This window comes from Musa acuminata, chromosome BXJ3-7 (assembly GCF_036884655.1).
Source record: "Musa acuminata AAA Group cultivar baxijiao chromosome BXJ3-7, Cavendish_Baxijiao_AAA, whole genome shotgun sequence".
In the NCBI taxonomy this organism is placed as follows: domain Eukaryota; kingdom Viridiplantae; phylum Streptophyta; class Magnoliopsida; order Zingiberales; family Musaceae; genus Musa; species Musa acuminata.
This window is the reverse complement of record NC_088355.1, coordinates 31,686,212-31,707,709: the sequence shown is the minus strand read 5'-3', so window position 1 is coordinate 31,707,709 and position 21,498 is coordinate 31,686,212. Positions and strand designations below refer to the sequence as shown.

General features: G+C 39.4%; 1 protein-coding gene across 1 annotated transcript; it reads left to right on the top strand.

Annotated features, from left to right (window-relative positions):
- Positions 1-3,494: 3,494 nt before the first annotated feature.
- On the top strand, positions 3,495-8,525 carry LOC135643158 (pyruvate kinase, cytosolic isozyme-like). Its single transcript, XM_065159807.1, has 4 exons — positions 3,495-3,653; positions 3,964-4,226; positions 6,111-6,572; positions 7,413-8,525. Exons 2-4 carry the CDS (start codon positions 3,969-3,971, stop codon positions 8,223-8,225), a joined length of 1,533 nt encoding a protein of 510 aa, XP_065015879.1. The 5' UTR covers positions 3,495-3,653; positions 3,964-3,968; the 3' UTR covers positions 8,226-8,525.
- The last annotated feature ends 12,973 nt before the right edge of the window (positions 8,526-21,498 follow it).

Genomic DNA, 21,498 nt, shown 5'->3' with positions numbered 1-21,498 from the left:
CTCCGAGCAACTCCTTTTCCCTACATCTCCATGCACGTTTTCCCCCAAACGGTCGCGCGTGTACTGACTGCCCACAATGTAGCCCCACTAGGTCCCCCACATTTGCATGCTAAGTGTTTCTATGAGTGCTTGTCCTGCTCTGATACCATCTGTTATGGACTTAGCTGGTTTTGCCTAAGTCGTGCGGCACCCTTGTTTGTCCGTCTGCAAAGGTCAGCCTCCCCGAAGCCTCCCATGTCCCTTAGGACCCACAAAAGAGAGAACGGGTTAGAGAAAATGCCTCCTTCGGGATCCACAAGCAAAAATTTCTGAAAAACACTTCATAGACAATGCAAATTATAAACAGACTTTACAAGCTCTAAACAGTTGCACAACAAAGGGTAAAATGATTTACTATAGACCAAAAATCTCCCACACATGTCCACATGACACAACCTTTATTTATAAGCCTAAAGTGGCCACCAACCCAACTAAAATGAAACTATTAAGCCTTCGACCATCCCTCTACATGTTGTATAAAGCATGAACATACCAAAAAACACGAATATACATAAGCATTACATCAAACATCTTGTTTCAAAGTTTATCCGTGACAGTTCGTCGAAAGTTCTACCGGAAATGACCGAGAATCCTGGAGCTTGCCAAAGAAGCTCATCGGAACTCGCCAAGAAGATCGTTGTGAAGTCCAAGAGCTTGTCGGGAGACTGCCGGAACATTACCGAAAGATCGTTGGAAACTCGCTAGAAGAAACCGGACTTATTTTGCTTAGATTATGTCTTAGGAATCATAGTTAGCACATAATTGGAGTTGGGATTGGGAGGTAATCCCATCAACTCTATTATGGGCCAATTGGGCCCTAAGTTGGACTGGTTTGGGCCAGATTCAAGGCCCAACCAAGGTGCTGAAACCCTGACCAACGGTGGCATCGCCTAGGGAATAGCACCATAGGAAACCTAGGTGCTGGTACCGTCGATAGCAATGCTGCTAGCGATGGTACCACCTAGTACCAGATCCTATAACTATAGTACCGCCCAGGAATGACGGTGGTACCGCCAATACCCAAGAAACTTGGGATGAGACCTTTTTAGGCTCCAAGTTTTAATCAACTTGAAGCCTCTAAATACCCCTCTCATCCCTGGTTAACTTACATAAGCACAGAGAATTTAAAAGTGAGAAAACACTATTGCAATCTCTTGAGAAATTCTCTCCTCTACTCTAAGTTTAGAATTTTGTAAGAGAGGAGTGAGTGCTTGTAAGGGTTGTCTCATAAACCCGGTAAAAGGAGAAGAGGGGTGTAAGAAGGAGGTTGATCTTCGCCTATTAAAGGAAGATCGATAATGGATGCCGGTGACCTCGACGGAAGAGGAATCGATGAAGTGGATGTAGGTCACGATGATCGAACCACTCTAAAATCTGGTTTACATTTTCTTCTTGCTATTTATCTTTATTGCAAATTGAATTCCTCCTTCACTATGTTTTCGTACAATTTCTAGTTAATAACTTTATGAAATCGATTTTAATTGAAGGTTTTTGAAGATGTGATTTTATCGCTGCACTAATTCACCCACCACACACCCCCCCTTTTAGTATCGATCCTTTCCTAATAGAGCAATCTCTTGGCAGTCTAAGTTATAGAATTGTATTGCTCTATCAATCACAGAAGCATAATATATAGCAATTATTGAATCCTGCAAAGAAGCTTTATGGATGAAAAAGTTTCTACAGGAATAAGACTTGAAACAAGAAGGATATACTGTTTACTATGATAGTCAAAGTATCATTCACCTCTCCAATAATTCAATATATCATTCTAGATCCAAGCATATTAATGTAAGATATCACTGGATTCGTAATGTACTTGAGATAAAAGAATTGTACTTAGAAAAAGTATATAATAATGAGAATATATCATAAATATTGACAAAGCCTTTGCCTAAGGAGAAGTTTAAAGTATGTAGGCGAAGAGCGGGCTTAGTATATCCCACTATATGAGTTGGAGGGGAAGAATTATTTGGTCCAGCCCATATATGAGCTTGGACCAACTGATTTGAGCATTGAATCGAAATCTGACTCCTTAAAAAAAGAAAAAAAATAGAAAAAGAAGTAGCATGCGCAAACATGCGGTAAATAGTAGTGACGCAGAGAAAAGGAACAAAGAGAGAAAGTTAAGGTTTTGAGGATTTTGCTAGATGATCAAGTGGCTAAACTTTATCGGTTTTGACTTAAATTTTATATAAAAAATCTTTGCAATAAGCTTTACAATCCTAATGGTACCGATCTATATTTTATCCTCTTTAAAGTACTTTTCAGCTATACTCACTTGGTGAGATCTAAATCTTTCTTTTCATAAAATCCATTGGTGATGATGATATGTTAATGTTGAGTTGTTCTTGATGTTATTTTGATCATTTGGTTATTTTGAAGAAGATTTATTAGAAATTTATTATCATTATTAACTTATTATCATTATTGATGATAGTGAAAGTTTAAAATGGACTATGGTTCTGTGATTTTTTTTACATTAGGTTTTTCACATAAAAAATTCGATGTCTCACTTTATAATTTATTCATTATTTTATTATTTATATTACTCTAGTTAATATTTACTTTTGATAACAAGTTGATATTTTGATAAAGAACCTATTTTAATACATAAAGAGGAAAAAAATTATTTTACTATAATAATATTTCCCAACAGGAAGATAAAGAGAACGACGGAGGATCGCAATATTTGGTGAGTAGGGGCGTGGGTGATGAGTGATCAATGGTGGTGGGTTGCCGGTGAAAGATGGAAGGACATTTTTGGTACTTTTGACCAAAATGTTCAATAATAGAAGCTTAGAATATCCTTATAGGTGTGTATAATAATAGAATAAGATGGCTCGCTTTCTACGTTCTCTAGTAACCAATACGGACTTATTGTCTTTTTAATGTGGCGTGATCGCATTTCTCATCAATATTTTTACATTAAAAAAAATCATATTGAGTCTTCCATTGATCAAAGAATTGAACTAATACCTAATAGCATATAAAAATAACTCTTCGTTCATAGTCACCTTTGGATATTTATATTAAAAAATTACACGTAACGGGTTGATACAAAAAGAGGGAAATGACAAGCAAAAAAAAAAAACAAAGCTCTGTAATAAAAAATAAAAGAAATAGTGTTTCTTTTGGGGAGAGTTTTCCGCAATCTAAACCACATAGGTAACTGACACGAATCTGCTGGCTATTTATTACCATGGTGTATATAATAGAGGTCCAATGATGTCGCAACACCATGAGGTGGCACGCTGCCATTGGTGGACGACTCGCCGCTGCGCAAGCACACCGTGGGCCGTCCGTCGGTTTCTGAGTCACGTGGGATCGACGACACAAATCACCGCATCATGTCGGGACGAGTCTCATCGGACGGCTCTCGCTGGCCGACATGGGCGAATATTCCATCGCATCGAACCGTGGTAGCTCGATGGTGGGAGGGGTGAATCGCGATTCCTCCTCCAGTCCCGTGAACCCGGTTTCTCGCGAGAGATATTTAATGCCGCGTCTTCTTTCCCAAGTCACCGACGCTGTGCGCATCGCTGACCTGAATTCCTTCAACTCGAGAGGAGGGGGAGGAGAAGCGAGGCCGGAGTAGAATTCCGAAAAACTAGGTCAGATTTCTAACTCTCAGTCTTCTCTCGTTTTTGATATGTGATGAGCTCGGTATTTTTCTGAAGAGCGCCGATCAGCTCAAGATCTGAACGCCGATCTGTTTGATCTCTGAGAATGCATCCCGATCCTTCTCATCTGAGTCTGAAACACTCCATCTTCCTCTAGATCGATGTGTTTTCAGTGTGATTTTTCATTTTTGTTCGCCTGTCTTGAATCTTTGCTTCCGATCGGTTTCTGTTGGTTCGTCATGATTTTGATCTATTAAGTAGGTCTTTCCTTGTGGTTATTATGGTTTGTTTTGGTCGCTAGGATCCATGGCGAACATCGACATCGATGGGATCTTGAAGGAGCTGCCCAACGATGGGCGGGTGCCGAAGACGAAGATTGTATGCACGCTGGGGCCGGCATCCAGGTCGGTGCCGATGTTGGAGAAGCTGCTGAGAGCTGGCATGAACGTCGCCAGGTTCAACTTCTCGCATGGAACCCATGAGTACCACCAGGAGACCATCGACAATCTTAGGATCGCCATGCAGAACACCCAGATATTGTGCGCCGTCATGCTCGACACCAAGGTCCTTTGTTTTCTCTGACCATCTTTAGCTTCCGATTCATTTTTATTGCAGCTGATTATTAGTCAAATTTTGGACTATTTTGCAGAAAATGTTTGATTATAAGAGCTTCTGGTAGATCATCATATGCGTGTTGCTAAACCAATTACTGCTCGACACCAATCATATTCCGTCTCAGTCCTTTTTCCCGCTGTTTTTTGTTTTTTATTCTTTTTTTTGTTTTAAGATTATGCTCGATAAGCTGAAACTTTTATTTCACTTTTACATTTCATAAATGTTAACAGTTGGGCCTCCAAAAAAAAAAACAACGAAAATGAGAAAAAAGATATAATATATCGTTCCTCAGGTAAGATCCGAAATTGGCTAGTATATTTACAGATTTGTCGTTCGAGCCGTGACACCAAATGCATTCATTTAATTTTTTCTGCTTGCTTAAATTATATAATTTTTCCTCTAATCTGCAATAACAGATACAGTAGTAAGCTTGTATTCAACTGTTTGAGTTCTTCATCAACAGACAAACTTATGCTAATTAACTGTGCTGTTATGGACAGCTGTGACAGTGGCTAAACCTGTTTGCAGAGAAGTTTCATTCTTTTCTTTTCACTCGAATGCTAATAGAAACCAATTACTTTTGAATGCCAATTCTATCAAAGTTTTATTTCTTAAAATTTCTTTTCCACTTTGTCAGTTCTTTTCTTCTGAATGCCTTTAAGGTCATGCAATGACCTTTTAAACTCGTGAGAGGATTTCCATGTGAATCTTTTGTCGAATTCCTTATTCAGCAAAATTCTAATAAGTAGAAATGGGTTGTGAAAAAGATTTACAAATTATTGTTCAAAACCCTTCCATCAATACTGATATTTATTTCTCTAATAGCTTCATCCACTGGTCTCATCTTGTTGCCATACAGTTTAGGGGCAAGTTTTTAGTTCCACATTTATAACATGGATTTCTTCTCCATTATTTATGGAGATCGAAAGAAGAAGTCGGTACAATTGACAAGCTTATAGGTTATTTGAAATTTAAACACTTTTTGCCAGTTGATTTGATTAATTGTTTATATGGATTTTGTTTTTTCTGTTTTGCTTGTCAATTTATCTGGTGGTGTCACTGATGCTTTTATATGATAGTTTTAAGAACAATATATTATTTTCCCCTTCTCTTCAGAACTCAACCACTGCTATTTCAACAACATCAAGAGCTGGAGTGTCCATTCGCCATCCTTGTTGCTATATTTTAGTCAGCGATTGATTATTTCATTTTTCAGATGATGCTTTACTTTGTAGTTTAGATATATATTAAAGATTGTCTAGATCCTTCCATAAGGAAATTGGTCGTGCCTGCATGTTGCAAGGTGTAACTTTGAAACAAAGCCAGGTCCTACAACTTCTAAACAGAGCCAATCGCTCACCTGGAAGGAATCATGTTCAAATTGGTGTTTTGAGAGTGAATCAAGGTGCCATCATGTGTTCAAATTGGTCTTCTGAGATTGGATCATGGTGCCACTTTCACAAAATATTTAAACAAGTGGAAACATCTATGTATGTGGGTAATTACTTATATATGTAAATTTATGTAGACACCACACCAAGAACCTAAACCATGTATGCAGCATCATTTCCTGAAGAAACAATCCTCAGATATAGAAGTAATTTGTGTGTCTATCATGCTAATTCTTAAGTCTATATTAGATTTTAATTATTATGTTTTTCTTTTTTTTTCCTGCATGCAAATTCATTTATGTTGTCAGGCCCCTGAAGTATCTACGTTGTCATGCAAATTCATTTAATTTATGTTATGCAAATTCATTTAATTATTATGTTTTTCTTTTTTTTTTCTGCATGTAAATTCATTTTTTTCCTGCCTCTTACTGTGTCATCACAGGGTCCCGAGATTCGCACTGGCTTCCTGAAGGATGGAAAACCAATCAAACTTAAGGAAGGTCAAGAAGTTACAGTCACCACTGATTACAGCATCAAGGGCGATGAGAACATGATTTCTATGAGTTACAAGAAGCTTCCTGTAGATGTAAAACCTGGAAATACTATTTTGTGTGCTGATGGTACCATAACCTTGACTGTCCTGTCATGCGACCCAGATGCTGGGACTGTGAGATGCCGTTGCCAGAACACAGCAACATTAGGTGAGAGGAAAAATGTTAATCTTCCAGGTGTTGTGGTTGATCTCCCCACACTGACTGAGAAAGATAAGGAAGACATCATGGGGTGGGGTGTTCCAAACAATATTGATATGATTGCTGTATCATTTGTGCGCAAGGGGTCGGATCTTGTTACTGTTCGTCAGTTTCTTGGGCCATATGCAAGACACATAAAGCTGATGTCGAAGGTGTGTTTTTTTTTTGTCTGCAACAACATTAATATTTCAGAAGCACAAATGCATTTCCCAGTAAGAAAAAAGGCCTCAAGGACAACCTAGTTCTACTCAGAATGATCATGCCCCCATCGGCTGTTATTTTGACTTCTTGAGGCCACTGGGGTGTCTGCTTCTTGCCTGCTTATTGTTTTATGGATCACCGAGTAGACATTGATTTCATAGTGAATTCAATAACTCAAGATTAATATGAGGGAATTATAAATTGGCTATCCAAAATGTTCAAGATGATCTGCACCTTTCAGATTGTCTGCATACTAATTTATAAGTCAAAAGACTCTTTCCTATCCATTAAATTTTTTAACAAATGAGTTTCATAATTTCATTAATCTTTTTTCATAATTCCAACACTTTGTAAAGCATTGATCATTTGAATATTGGATTATCATTACAGAATCTCCAAAGGGTGGATCTTGCTCACTTTTTATTGTTGGTATAAGATATGCATCATGCTTTCACGTAGATAAAGATGGGATAAGATCCATGGAGCCAATCCTATATGGCTGGTTTGCTTCTGAAGGCCTGTTGTTACAGTGTTTGCATTGGCTGAAGTAACCCATACAAATTAGTATGCCATATGTTTTTCTTTTTCCTTCTTTTTTGTGTGTATACATGTTCACCTTAGTTTCTTTCGGCATAGAGCTCCTTGAGCATTTTTCTCATAGGTCCTTAAACTGATGATTTGTAGATATTTTGAGTTTGATGTTCTTTTTATACTTTAGAATTTTCATTGCAAAAAATTTGCTGAGTTGTCGAACCATCGAAATCTCATCTTCTTGTTATTTGTATGTATAGGTTGAGAACCAGGAAGGTGTAATCAATTTCGATGAGATCTTGAAGGAGACAGATTCTTTCATGGTTGCTCGAGGTGATCTTGGGATGGAGATACCTGTTGAGAAGATATTTCTTGCTCAAAAGATGATGATATACAAATGCAACCTTCTCGGAAAGCCTGTTGTCACCGCCACCCAAATGCTTGAATCAATGATCAAGTCCCCCCGTCCAACACGTGCTGAAGCTACGGATGTTGCAAATGCTGTTCTAGATGGCACGGATTGTGTCATGCTCAGTGGTGAAAGTGCAGCTGGTACTTATCCTGAGCTGGCAGTGAAGATTATGGCCAGGATATGTGTCGAGGCTGAGTCCTCCTTAGATTATGAGGCCATTTTTAAGGAGATGATAAGGTCTACTCCTCTGCCCATGAGCCCACTGGAGAGTCTTGCATCTTCGGCTGTCCAGACGGCGAACAAAGCCAAGGCCCAGTTGATTGTAGTCTTGACTCGTGGTGGAACCACAGCCAAATTGGTTGCTAAATATCGACCAAGAGTTCCAATCCTTTCAGTTGTGGTTCCTGTGCTGACCACAGATTCATTCGACTGGTCTGTCAGTGATGAATCACCCGCAAGGCAAAGTCTCATTTATAGAGGACTTATTCCATTACTTGCAGAAGGTTCTGCTAAGGCTACGGATTCTGAGTCAACAGAGGTGATCCTTCATGCCGCACTCAAGTCAGCAGTGGAGAGACAGCTTTGCAAACCAGGTGATTCTGTTGTTGCACTCCACCGAATCGGTGTTGCTTCTGTCATAAAGATCTGCATTGTTAAGTGATTGAGGAAGTTGCTCGCTGCAACTGAAATCGCTGTTGTTCCTTTTGTCGTATGTAGCAATCATCTTTCCAAGCTCAGCATGCTGCTTTCAGGCATGTTATTCTTAACATAATGAGCTGGTCATTGGAGAAAGAGAACTCCATTTCTAGTGCATTGTTTCCATGTTGTTTTGTGATTCCTAGAACCATGCTTCCATCTGGCTTCAGGCCAGCTGATACAGACAGAGGTGCTTATATTTTCTGTTGAAATTGATTCCAATAAAAGGTGCATGTGGAAAAAGACTGCCAGTTAACAAGATCAATCTCCTGTCTGGTCACTATGAAGAGGAGGTTAGATACTCATGAGATGGCTTTACATATTAAGTTGCTTATTGCTTATCTTGTAAATCTATAAAGTCTTTGATGAGGGGGTTTGACATGAATCTTATTGCTTATCTGGCACACTTGCAGTTAAAAAGTAATGTTTCGAGTTAAGGATGGATTTCTGTCTTTGCCATCTACAGCTGCGACAGAGCATGTTAAATATTTCTTTTATTAGACTTTAACTAGGTAGATGTTGATAGATGATCATGATAATGATAACTTTGAGGGATTTCTGTCTTTGCCATCTACAGCTGCAACAGAGCATATTTAATATTTCTTTTATTAGACTTTAACTAGATAGATGTTGATAGATGATTGAGGGATTTTTGTCTTTGCCATCTATAACTGCAACAGAGCATATTTAATATTTCTATTAATAATTATTTTTGCAATGCAAATCAGATACGTAGGTGATTGACTTTAAGTCAAGTGGGAGATTGCTAGTCATAGGTACTTTGCAAGCCAATCACGTGAGCGATGACATATACAATATGATATGTACTATTTTTTACTTATTATTTATTTAGTATTTTTTTTTACTTTATATTATTTATTGTATATATTGTGATGTTCATATATCTGTGTAATGAAAATCAGATCGTGATGAGATCATGATAATGATACCGATTCGTCTTTAAACAGAGATCCTAAATAATCCCGGTCGTAGGATACTCGAGAGAGACATCGAGATAATCGGATAAACTAGTATCTTGTATACCTATCCATACGATGGAGGCGATTGGTCTTATAGTTCCTCATGTTGGGACACTGGAGATACAATTCAGGTGCTCATTGGAAAATGAGTTCACTGATCGATCTACTCACGGAATGATGAATGATTGATGATACCTCATTGTCAGATAGGGACTCCGTAATCCTAATGGTGTATTAGACTTGAAACACCAAGGATGTCCTGTATGAGTACTCTACTCTTTGATACTAGACTTATAGGCTTCGAAGTTTCAGATATAACACAATCGATCATCGAGAGTGACAGCGAACCTTACGAGGGCTATTGAGTATCGATATAGGATCATTCATTCTTAGTGTCATGAAAGGAATATCTCTTATGTTCTTGCTTAGGCAAATCCCTAGCCAAGGTCATTCGAATTGATAGAGAAAGAGTTCTGTGAGAGAATTTAATTAGAGCAAGACTCGAGCAGAAATCGTATCAGCCTAATAATATTATGCTCGAAATACAATCTTTGAGATATTAGATAGATGAGGGCTATAGATACACGATAATTAAGGATAGACATGTCCAATGGATTATATTCTCCTATATCGTCTAGGGATTACGACGTAGTGGCTTAATACGTCTGTAGTCGATGAGTCGAGTGAATTATATAGAGATAATAATTCATTAAGCCAGAAAGAGTTCTGATATGTATAATACACAGTCAACTCAATATTTGGCCTAGAGGGTCACACATATATGATAGGTTTTGCGACGAGTAGAGATTCAGATATGAGATATTCGTTGGAGGCTCTATCATATTGGATATCCAATAAGCCATTGAATTATTGGATATCCAATAAGCCATTGAATTATTGGATCTTATGGATGAGATTTAATAAGAGCCAATGAGAGATTATTATGTAAAGATCTATTAATCTAAGAGGCTTGGGTAGTTGGATGGAGATCCAATACCCAATAGGGTAAGATTCATTATGGTTAAGTTGATAGGAGACCTATATAAATAGGAGGGAACCAAAAGATCATAGGCTAGACCCCTTTTGGTTGCCACCTCCTATACTCCTCTCCTCTTCTCCTCCTCAACCAGCAGCACCTATTTAGGGCATGTGGATAGCAAGAAGGACTAGCCCCTTCTTGATTGTGTGGTGTGTGGGAAGAGGAGATCTGTGCAGTGATTTAAGGAACATTTTCGCAACCCCTGTCATATGAATCACCACTAGAGAGGAGGACAGTTGACTTCCTTCATCCTCTCCCATAGGTATGTAGGATTTTAGGGATATACGATCTCCCTAGGTAACACACATCCCTTAACATGTATGGGTTTTTTTGTTTCATGGGTTTTTGCGCACCAATCTTCGCACGACGATAAAACCTTCTTTTATGCGAGAAATTATGGGAATTTTATTTTTTGTTCTTCTGCTGCACATATGATGTCATCCCAAATTTTCCAACAGAAATTTAATTTTTTATTTTGAATGATGATGCATGGCTTTGACATGAAAGACTAGGGCATGTTAGTGTGAAATTGATCTCACAAATTGAAACTCAAGAACTTATAAGAGGAATGTCAAAAATTAAATTTATTAAAAATAAAATTTATGATGTGTGCCAATTAGGAAAACAAAGAAAGAGTAGCTCCAAATCTAAAAACTAAGTACCTTTGGACCCTTACAACTAATTCACATGGATTTATTTGGACTTATTAATGTCACAAGCATAGGAGGTAGTAAATACACTTTTGTGATTGTTGATGATTATAGTAGATATGTATCTTGAACATACTTCTTAGCATATAAAAATAATTGTTTTAAATATTTTATCAAATTTTATAAATAAGTTTAAAATAAAAAAGGCTTTATGATTTTTTTATTCATAATGATCATGGTGGTGAATTTAAAATCATGATTTTAAAAAATTTTGTGATATGAATGGGTATGACCATAATTTCTCCACTCCAAGAAATCTACAAGAAATTAGAGTTGTTAAGAGAGAATACGAACTTACAAGAGATGGCAATAATCATGCTTAATAAACATAGCCTATATATATAAATACTTTTGAGCCGAAGCCGTAAACACAACATGCTATGTCATGAACAGAGTTCGTATAAGACCTCAGCTATCTAAAACTTCATATGAATTATGGAATAATAAAAAAACATAACATTTTATATTTTAGAGTTTTTGAATGTAAATGTTTTATTTTAAATGAAAATGATGCCTTAAGAAAATTTGATACAAAATTCGATAAAGATATTTTTCTCAGATTTTCTTCTATCTCTAAGGTTTATCGAGTTTTTAAATTACATGTTTAATAAATGAAAATGCAAAAAAATAGGAATCATGCTTATCTAGTAATTTTAAAAATAATCATGAAAATTACATGTTTTGTGATAAACAAATGAAATGATTTTGATTAAAAATGCCTTATGAAACCATGCTATATGTGTTTAAGAAGTAATAATGTGTATCTTGATGATTTTCATATTTCTTTAATTAAAAATACTTCATGTCTAATGAAATCATGCTTGATGATTTAATTATGCATAATGATGTTTTGATACTATGATTGATGATTTTATTCTATTCATGAGATTTTAAAATTATACATTGATGATTTTTATGATAAATCTATGTCATTTTGAATCTCTTGAAAAATAATTTTGATTTTAATAAATGACTTTTATCTAATTCTTCTACACATTCTTGAGATTTACGAATCAAAATCTTATATCTCCTAAGTTTCCTTTTATCATTTACTAAAAAAGAGATCTATAAAACTAATCATGATCTTGATCATTATGTTTTGAAACTTTATGTAAATCAAGATCGTTCACCATGACTTTTTGCATTTTATTAAAGAAATTATTTATCAAAATGAATAATGTCTTTTGGTATTTACATGATCTTATCTCTCATGATATGATTTATTTTTGTATAACTCTTTGTATTAATCACCCAATTAATTTTTCTTGATGAGATGAAATGAATGTGATGAAATAAAATTATGCATGAAATACAAATGAGAAGTTATAATCATGCATGATAGGATGTAATGTAATTTGACATTTAGATAATATCATGATTTGAAATGCTATGATTTGTTACCAAAATAATGTATCATGAATGCTTGAAAATCATATATGACAATCCCATAATGATTGATTTATTTGAATCATGCATGAAGTAAGGATACAAATATAAAGTTTTGAAATTGTGCGTGTTTTAATTTGAAAATATAATGATGCACACATAAGATTGATACTTTACCTTTATCATGAATTGAAAATTGATGTAAAGGGTCTTCCCTTCTTTTTGACAATGATAAAAGGGGAGATAGCTAGCTTGCTAGCTAGCTTACACAAGTCAAGAAGATACAAAAACTTGCTTGTTTGCTTGCACATCTAAAGAGAAGCAAAAATTATAAACGTACCTATTGCAAAAAAGGCAAAACTTATTAGTTTGCTTATCTCAAAAGCAAGAAATGATATCTTGTAATCTCTAGCAAAAGTGCTATCTTGCCAATCTCAAGAAGCAAAACTTGTAACTTGCACACTGCTAAAGGAAGCAAGAATGGCTAGCTTGCACACTTCAACAAGAAAGCTATCTTGCATGATAAAATTTTTTGTGTTAGCTTGTATGTTGTAGAATTTGCTATCTTACTACCTTGCATATCTATAACTTGATAGCTTGAATGTTCTAAATATGATGTAACACTTACTAAATTTTCTGAGCTTACAAATTACATGATGATAAAACTTGATATTATGTTTTTCATGCAATGATTTGAACTTATATTTCCAAAAACATTTGAAAGTCACACTTCTCCTTTTTGTTGATGGCAAAGGGGAAAAGTATTATCATGTTATGCATGATGAAATGTTACAAATATTCATGATGAAATTTGCAATGACTTGAATTCAGCTTGAATTCAAGGTTATATCAATATGACATATTGATAGGAGAGTTTGTTTAAACTCTGGGAGTTAAGGTTAACTCCGTCATCAATTGGTTGTCATCATAAAAAAAGAGGAGATTGTTAGATCTTGTATTTTGACGATGAAACCAATTGATAAGTGTTTATATTTTAATATGTGTTTTGAGTGACGTAGGATGCTTCGATCAAGATGAGACAATTAAAGCAGGAAGAATCATGTTGGGCCGGAGGACAACATGTTAGAAGATTGGACGTCGGGCCGAAGGATCGGTCGACGTATCGATAGAAGACTTCGAGCCATAGATTCGGGCATCGGGCCAAGAAGAGCGGATATTACGCCAAGGATATCGATGTTATGGAGTCAACTGGTCGATTGAGTAATAGGCCGCAAGAGAGGACGATGCGTCGAAAAATTAGACGAAGCATCGAGGGACCAATGACATACCGGACAACATGATTAATGCTTAGTATTAATTTTCTAGATCGAAGTATGTTTTTACATGTGCAGGATTACTATGATAGCAAGGCATGAAGCAAAATGAAGTCCGGGAGTCAAGGATGCGATTTCGTTTGGAGTTCGAGAGTTCGTCGGAAGTCCGGACGTTCATCAAAAGTTCTAGCGGAACTAGCCGAGAAGTCTCGGAGCTTGCCAGAGAAGCTCATAGGAACTCACCACAAAGATCGTCGTGAAGTCTAGGAGCTTGCCGGGAGTCCGCCGGAACATTACCAAGAGATCGTCGGAAGTTTGCTAGAAGATCGCCGGAAGAAACCAAGACATAGGGACTTCTTTAGCTTAGTAAATGCCTTAGGAATCATAGTTAGAACATAATTGAGTTTGGATTTGGGTCAACCCAATTAGGGGCCAGCTAGGCCCATATAAGGACTGTGTTGAGCTCAATGAGAGGCCCAAACAGTGACCCATGAGGTGGCACCATCGTGGCATAATCTCTGATATTGTGTCAGGCGGTGGTACCACTAGTCTAGGCGGTTGTACCACCCCTGGTAGGGTGCCAGGTAGTGGTACCACCCAGCACAGCCCCCCAAGCTGTGGTACTACCAGACTAGGCAGTGGTACCGCCTAGTGCAGTGTTAGTGTTAGACTGACACTGGCAGTGGTACCGCCCAACGCAGGTGGTGGTATCGATCGTGCCCGAGAAACCCGGGATGAGATGTTTTTAGGCTCCAAGTTTGAATCAACTTGAAGCCTATAAATACCCCTCTCATCCCTAGTTAAAGAACATAAGCACAGAGAGTTTAAAAATGAAGAAACACTGTTGCAATCTCTTTAGAAATTCCCTTATCGACTCTAAGTTTAGAATTCTGTAAGAGAGGAGTGAGTGCTTGTAAGGGTTATCTCCTAAACCCATGAAAAGGAGAAGAGGGGTGTAAGAATGAGGTTGATCTTCGCCTATTAAAGGAAGATCGATAATGGATGTCGGTGGCCTCGACGGAAGAGGAATCAGCGGAGTGGATGTAGGTCATGACGACCGAACCACTATAAATTGACGTGTTCTCTGGTTTGCATTTACTTCCTGCCATTTATATACTGCAAACTGAATCTTTACTTGCCCACTGTATTCACTTCATAAACATACGCTTTCAAAGTTAAGTTTCTGTTGGTGTAAACAACTTTAAGCCGTGGCCTCGGGGCCGACGCGGCTTGGTTCGGGTCCGGATGATGGGGGATCTTCCCGGGACGACCCTTGAGACCGTTGAGGCGGCCGCGCAAAGGTGGTCCGATCGTGAAGGGGTCATCGTTTCCTCCGAGAGGGGGCTCCTCGCTTGGGCGTCTAGCGGGAGGCCTCCGTCTTTGCACCTGCACACAGGTCGGGTCGGGGGAGCTCGGCCTGACCCCTCCGACGATCAAGTTAGTGAATAGTCGCAAGGGGTTTGTTATCTATGTTGGTGTCCTCCCCCCCACCCTCCTGTTTAGAATGCGAGAGTATTTATAGGGAAGCTTACTGTTTCCTGATGTGCCCGCTTGTAGGGGGTAGGCTCGTACTCCTGGTAGCGTCTGATACTGGTGTTGGCGTGGCGTGAAGGACCGAGCCTGAGCAGGATATTTAATGTGCCTCGATCGACATTCCAATCCGTTTGACCAGGTGGTGTCAGGTCAACCGAGGCGTCATCTGGGGCAGCTGACGTCAACCCGAGTCTTATCACCATTATTACCCTCATCATATTCCCCTCCCCCCCCGAAGGAAGCTATGCATCGGTTGCTGTAAAGGGGGGTCCGATGCTTGGCTTCAGCTTTGAGAAACTGTCCCAACCGGGCGTCTTGCTGGTCCGTTGCCAGGGGTGTGGGAATCGTGGAGTTTAGCAACTAAGAAGGGTTGGATATGCAGTAGTGACCCTGGGTAGTATGCGGCCGAGGAGCACACTTAGTAGAGCAGGCCGAACAGAGGCTGTGGTCTCGGGGAGCATGGAGCCGAGGAGCACGACGAAGGCGGGCTGGCCGCGCAGGTGTGGTCTCGAGGAGCACGACGCAGGTGGGCTGCCCGCGCAGGTGTGGTCTCGGGAAGCATGGAGTCGAGGAGCACGACGCAGTTGGGCAGGCCGCGCAGGTGTGGTCTCGGGCAGCATGGAGCCAAGGAACACGACGCAGGTGGGTAGGCCGCGCAGGCAGCATGGAGCCGAGGAGCACGACGCAGGCGGGCAGGCCACGCAGGTGCGGTCTCGCGGAGCATGGAGCCGAGGAGCACGACGCAGGCGGGCTGGCCGCGCAGGTGTGGTCTCGGTAGCATGGAGCCGAGGAGCACGATGCAAGCGGGTTGGCCGCGCAGGTGTGGTCTCGGGAAGCATGGAGCCGAGGAGCATGACGTAGGCGGGCAGGCTGCGCAGGTGTGGTCTCGGGAAGCATGGAGCCGAGGAGCACGACGCAGGCGGGCTAGCCGCGCAGGTGTGGTCTCGGGCAATACGTGTCTGAGGAGCATGACACAGGCGGGCAGGCCGCGCAGGTGTGGTCTCGGGCAACATGCGGCCGAGGAGCACGACGCAAGCGGGCTGCGACCGAGGGGTATGGCTCAAGCAGGCAGGCCGCGCAAGCATGGTCTCGGGCAACATGCAGCCGAGGAGCACGACATAAGCGGGCTGCGGCCGAGGAACACGGCGCAGGCAGGCAGGCCGCGCAGGTGTGGTCTCGGGCAACACGCGGTCGAGGAGCATGACGCAGGCGGGCAGGCCGCGCAGGTGTGGTCTCAGGCAACACGCGGTCGAGGAGCACGACGCAGGCGGGCAGGCCGCGTAGGTGTGGTCTCGGGCAACATGCAGTCGAGGAGCACAACGCAGGTGTGGTCTCGGGGAGCATGGAGCTGAGGATCACGACGGAGGCGAGTTGACCGCACAGGTGTGGTCTCGGGCAACATGCGGCCAAGGGGTATGGCTCAGACGGGCAGGCCGCGTAGGCGTGGTCTCGGGCAACATTCGACCGAGGAGCACGATGCAAGCGGGTTGCAACCGAGGAGCACGGCGCAGGCGGGCTGGCCGTGCAGAGGCGGTCTCAGGCAGACTACGGCCGAGGAGCACGGCGCAGGCGGGCTGGCCGCACAAAGATGTTCTCGGGCAACATGCGGCCGAGGAGCACGGCGCAGGTGGGCTGGCCGCGTAGAGGCAGTCTCGGGTAGACTGTGGCCGAGGGACACGGCTCAGGCGGGCAGGCCGCGCTGAGGTGGACTCGGGCAGTCTACGGCCGAGCCAATCGGGTGATCCTTCGACATTTCGGCCCTCCTTCTAACGCCAAAAATGTTGGTGTAAACAACTTTAAGCCGTGGCCTCGGGGCCGACGCGGCTTGGTTCGGGTCTGGATGATGGGGGATCTTCTCGGGACGACCCTTGAGACCGTTGAGGTGGCCGCGCAAAGGTGGTTCGATCGTGAAGGGGTCACCGTTTCCTCCGAGAGGGGGCTCATCGCCTGGGCGTCTAACGGGAGGCCTCCGTCTTCGCACCTGCACACAGGTCGGGTTGGGGGAGCTCGGCCCGACCCCTCCGACGATCAAGTTAGTGAATAGTCGTAGGGGGTTTGTTATCTATGTTGGTGTCCTCTCCCCCACCCCCCTGTTTAGAATGCGAGGGTATTTACAGGGAAGCTTACTATTTCCTAATGTGCTCGCTTGCAAGGGGCAGGTTCGTACTCTTGGTAGCGTCTGACACTGGTGTTGGCATGGCGTGAAGGACCGAGCCTGAGCAGGATATTTAATGTGCCTCAGTCGGCGTTATGGTCCATTTGACCAGGTGGTGTCAGGTCAACCGAGGCGTCATCTGGGGCAATTGACGTCAACCCGAGGCTTATCGCCATTATTACCCTCATCAGTTTCCGAAATCGGTTTTCATCATAATCGATTTTAATTGAAACGAGAACATTTGAAAACGTGATTTTACCGCTGCACTAATTCACACCCCCGCACCCCCCCGCCCCCCTCTTAGTGCCGACCCCGCTCTTAATCCTAACCATATGAAGAGTTAAATCAATTTGAAAGAAATAAAATTTGGATGCTTGTTCCTAGTCCTAGTGGCCATCTAATGATTGGCACTAAATGGGTCTTTAGAAATAAGCAAGATGAATAAGATGTCGTGGTTCGAAACAATGCTATATTAGTGGTCAAAGGTTTTAACCAAGAAAAATGTATAAATTGTGAAGAAACCTTTGCTCTTATAGCTAGACTTGAAGTTATTAGGATACTCCTTCCCTATGCATATTTTAAAATTTTTAAGGTATTTCAAATAGATGTCAAAAGTGTTTTTCTTAATGACTTTATTTTGAAAAAATTTTCATTGAGCAACCACCAGAATTTAAAAATAATATTTTTTTAAACTATGTTTATAAATTATCTAAGGTTTTTTATGGGTTGAAGCAAGCTCTTAGGGTTTCATATAAGAGAGTTCCTAACTTATTCAAAATATTTTTCAAAAAGCAAGGTCAACATCACATTGTTTATTAAATATTTCAAAAATAATTTTTTTATTATTCAAATTTATGTTGATGATATTATTTTTGGTTCTAAAATAAATTTTTATATGAATAGTTTGCTAAGAGTATGAGTTAAGAATTTGAAATGAGTTTAATAGGTGGATTAATATTTTTTTTAGGATTACAAATTAAGTAACTAAATGATGAAATTTTTATTAGTCGAACTAAGTATACTTTTGATATATTAAAATAGTTTTACATGGATACTGCTAAGGTTATTAATACATTAATAAGTATTTCTACAAAATTAGATATGAACAATAAAAGAGAATACTTTGATCAAAAGGCTTATAGAGGTACGATAAGTAATTTATTATACCTTACTATAACTAGACCTGATATAATATTTAATGTTGGGCTTTGTATAAGATTCTAGACCAATCCTTAATAATCTTATTATAAAATAATTAAAAGAATTTTTAGATACCTAAAAGGAACTCCTAGTATGGGATTATGGCATCCTAAATCTAAAAATTTTGATTTGATTGTGTACTAGTGCCGACTTTGTAAGATGTAGAATATATTAAAAAAAAACCTTTGGAACTTGTTAGTAGTTATTAAGTTATGCACTTGTTTCTTGGTCTTCTAAGAAGTAAAACTCTATCGTATTTTCTATAGCTGAAGCTAAATATGTTGCGGTTGGAGCATGTTGTGCATAGGTAATTTAAATGAAAAATACTTTAGAAGATTATGAATTTTACCTAAAAAAATATCCCTATAAAGTGTGACAACACTAGTACAATTTTTTTTGTCAAATAATCATATTCAACATTCATGAACTAAGCATATAAATATTAAACATCATTTTATTAGAGATCCTATAAGCAATCATGACATATCCTCGGAGTTTATTGATATAAAACATCAACTGGCGGATATCTTTACTAAACCACCGAGTAAGAAATAATTTGATTTTATTAGAAAGCAATTATGCGTGTTAAACCTGAATAAATAAATCTTGATAAGCTTAAAAAAAAAGAGGTCTCAAAATAGGGATCCGATGGTAGCATCGCCTACGCTTACAGTACTACCACTAGAAACCGACCTAACCCTTTTTAATGTAGGGCCGGTGGTAGAATCACCCTAACTCACTCCTAAATCCCTCTCCTCTTCCTAGCCAACTTCTCCTCCCTTCTTTCTCTCTATAAACCAACCTTCCCCATTACCCTTTTTCTCCCTCTTTCATCCTCTTCTTCCTCGTAATCTCTAAATCACTCTTTAAACCTCCCCCTTCTCTTCTTCTATCCCTTTAAAGCCCAAAGACACTCGTCCCTCCTCCCTCTACAAGGCTAAGGATCAAATTTAAAAATTAATTAATTCTCTTGATGATCAAGAAAGAGGATTGACTTGGTAAAAGGCTAAGACTACAAGGGTAACCTCTAAATCCTTCTCCCATTCTCAATTTTTAAACTGTTATTGTGCTTATTTCTTGAAATACATATTGTAGTATTCATAACACCTAGAAGATCCTCAAGGGACAAAGGAAATAGGAGAATAGATGAAACCTATGACATCACCGTTTTTTATTCCTATGAACATGCTCTTAGATTTTCAAACTTCGAATCCAGGATTGTCCACAAAGGAAAGTATGTAGATCTAGAAGATTTGAGTGATTTGAAAATAATTCAATAGTTTGCTAACTTAGATGTCATTCATATTCTTCAAATTAGTGAACCTATCTACTTAAGACTAATTAGATTATTCTATAACAATTTGAATGTAGATGAAAATGATATAGTATCCACTTATCTTTTAGAGCATCATATACCTACTACAAATGACATAATTTGTAACCTTATAAGAATTACTGAAATAAGTCAAGGTTGTTATTTTAAAGGACAATGAGACACCGAATTAGTTGGGATTATATATTCTGAGGTTATTGGCACCAATTTTAAAAACCCTAACCTATCTATTATTCAAAAGAGTTGTGAGCATATGTTACCATTTAACACAAAATTACTTCAGCATATCATGATTAGTATTCTGCTTCTTAAGCAATACCATATTGATGAAGTAAATACTCTGAAAATAAGCATCATGTAATGGATTATGACAAGACATGATAATTGCTTTGGATATCTAATACATTTTTTTGATTGATATATCTGAGAAGGGCATGATGCTTCTATATGGTGACTTGATTACTAGACTACTATATGCACACAGCATAATCATCCTATCAAATGAAGAAATTATGAAACTAGATAGATTCAATATCATTACTAGAAACCTATTAAGAAAATGGAGGTGCATTATAATAAATAGAATTTAGACTAGATTACCTAGAGGAATTGATCCTCCTCGATCTGAGTTTGAACCATAAACACCTATACATATGGATGGACAGATAGTCTTTCTCCTTCTACTAATCCCTTTCATGCAAGACTTTTAACGGATCTAACACACTCTTCCACATTGGTTATTACTTGAGTTTAGGATAGACCTATTCTATGGTACCTCCTATCTCATCCGATGAGTGATGATTATGTTTGGGTCATCAGTAGCCACTTGGACTATGGATAGATGAAGACATAATCACCCGAACTCAACTATTGTAGAATAGCTTTAAGAATCATTATTTGATATTCCGTTTACCAAATAAGACATTCACTAACTAAGCACTCTCTATTGTGTCCTAAATTTCTGATAATTCTTTAACCACTACGGTGATTCCATCTATTTTATTCTCATCCCTTACTCGACTCAATCAACAAATCGGGTGTAAGAAAAAAGATTACGAGAGAAAGCGATCGCACCTAGATGTAGGGTGTCAGTAGCGAGAGCTACAAGGCCCACTCGAACTACGTGCCTGTGGTTGCCAGACAACTAAGGATCAACGTCTTCAAACCAGTCCTCTCTTTCGGCCACAAAGGGTTGGAGGAAGAGAAGGGGACGGTGCAGGAGATCTGGATTCGTCGATCTGGCAACTAGGGTCTTCGTCAAGGCGAGAGAGCTCGACCTTAGCATCGTCAGTGTTAATTCTCTAAATTATTCTTTTGATAATCATTCTTTTGGACAACAAAATACTAGATAGGAAAATCTTTAGTAATTCCTTGCCGATTATGAAACCGATGTTTTAACCATTTTAACTAGGGATGATCGTGAATAATAAAAATTCCAATAATAACTAGAACTTTTTGAAAGAACCAACTGAAACAACATCCCAATTGAGAGACATAACAAGTCAATTTATTAGGAGATTTTTCATGAATCAAATTCAATTTAGAGGATTTACACTCACTTTTTATTTCTAAATGAAGAATGAATGCATTGTGAAACTCTTTTGGGAAATTACAAAGCCAGTTTATTA

Excerpts from the sequence above, each read along its gene's own strand:
- LOC135643158 (XM_065159807.1), top strand. The coding sequence starts at position 3,969 with ATGGCGAACATCGACATCGATGGGATCTTGAAGGAGCTGCCCAACGAT. Across the intron at positions 4,227-6,110 it reads CCGTCATGCTCGACACCAAG|GGTCCCGAGATTCGCACTGG; the intron begins GTCCTTTGTTTT and ends GTGTCATCACAG. Across the intron at positions 6,573-7,412 it reads ACATAAAGCTGATGTCGAAG|GTTGAGAACCAGGAAGGTGT; the intron begins GTGTGTTTTTTT and ends TTGTATGTATAG.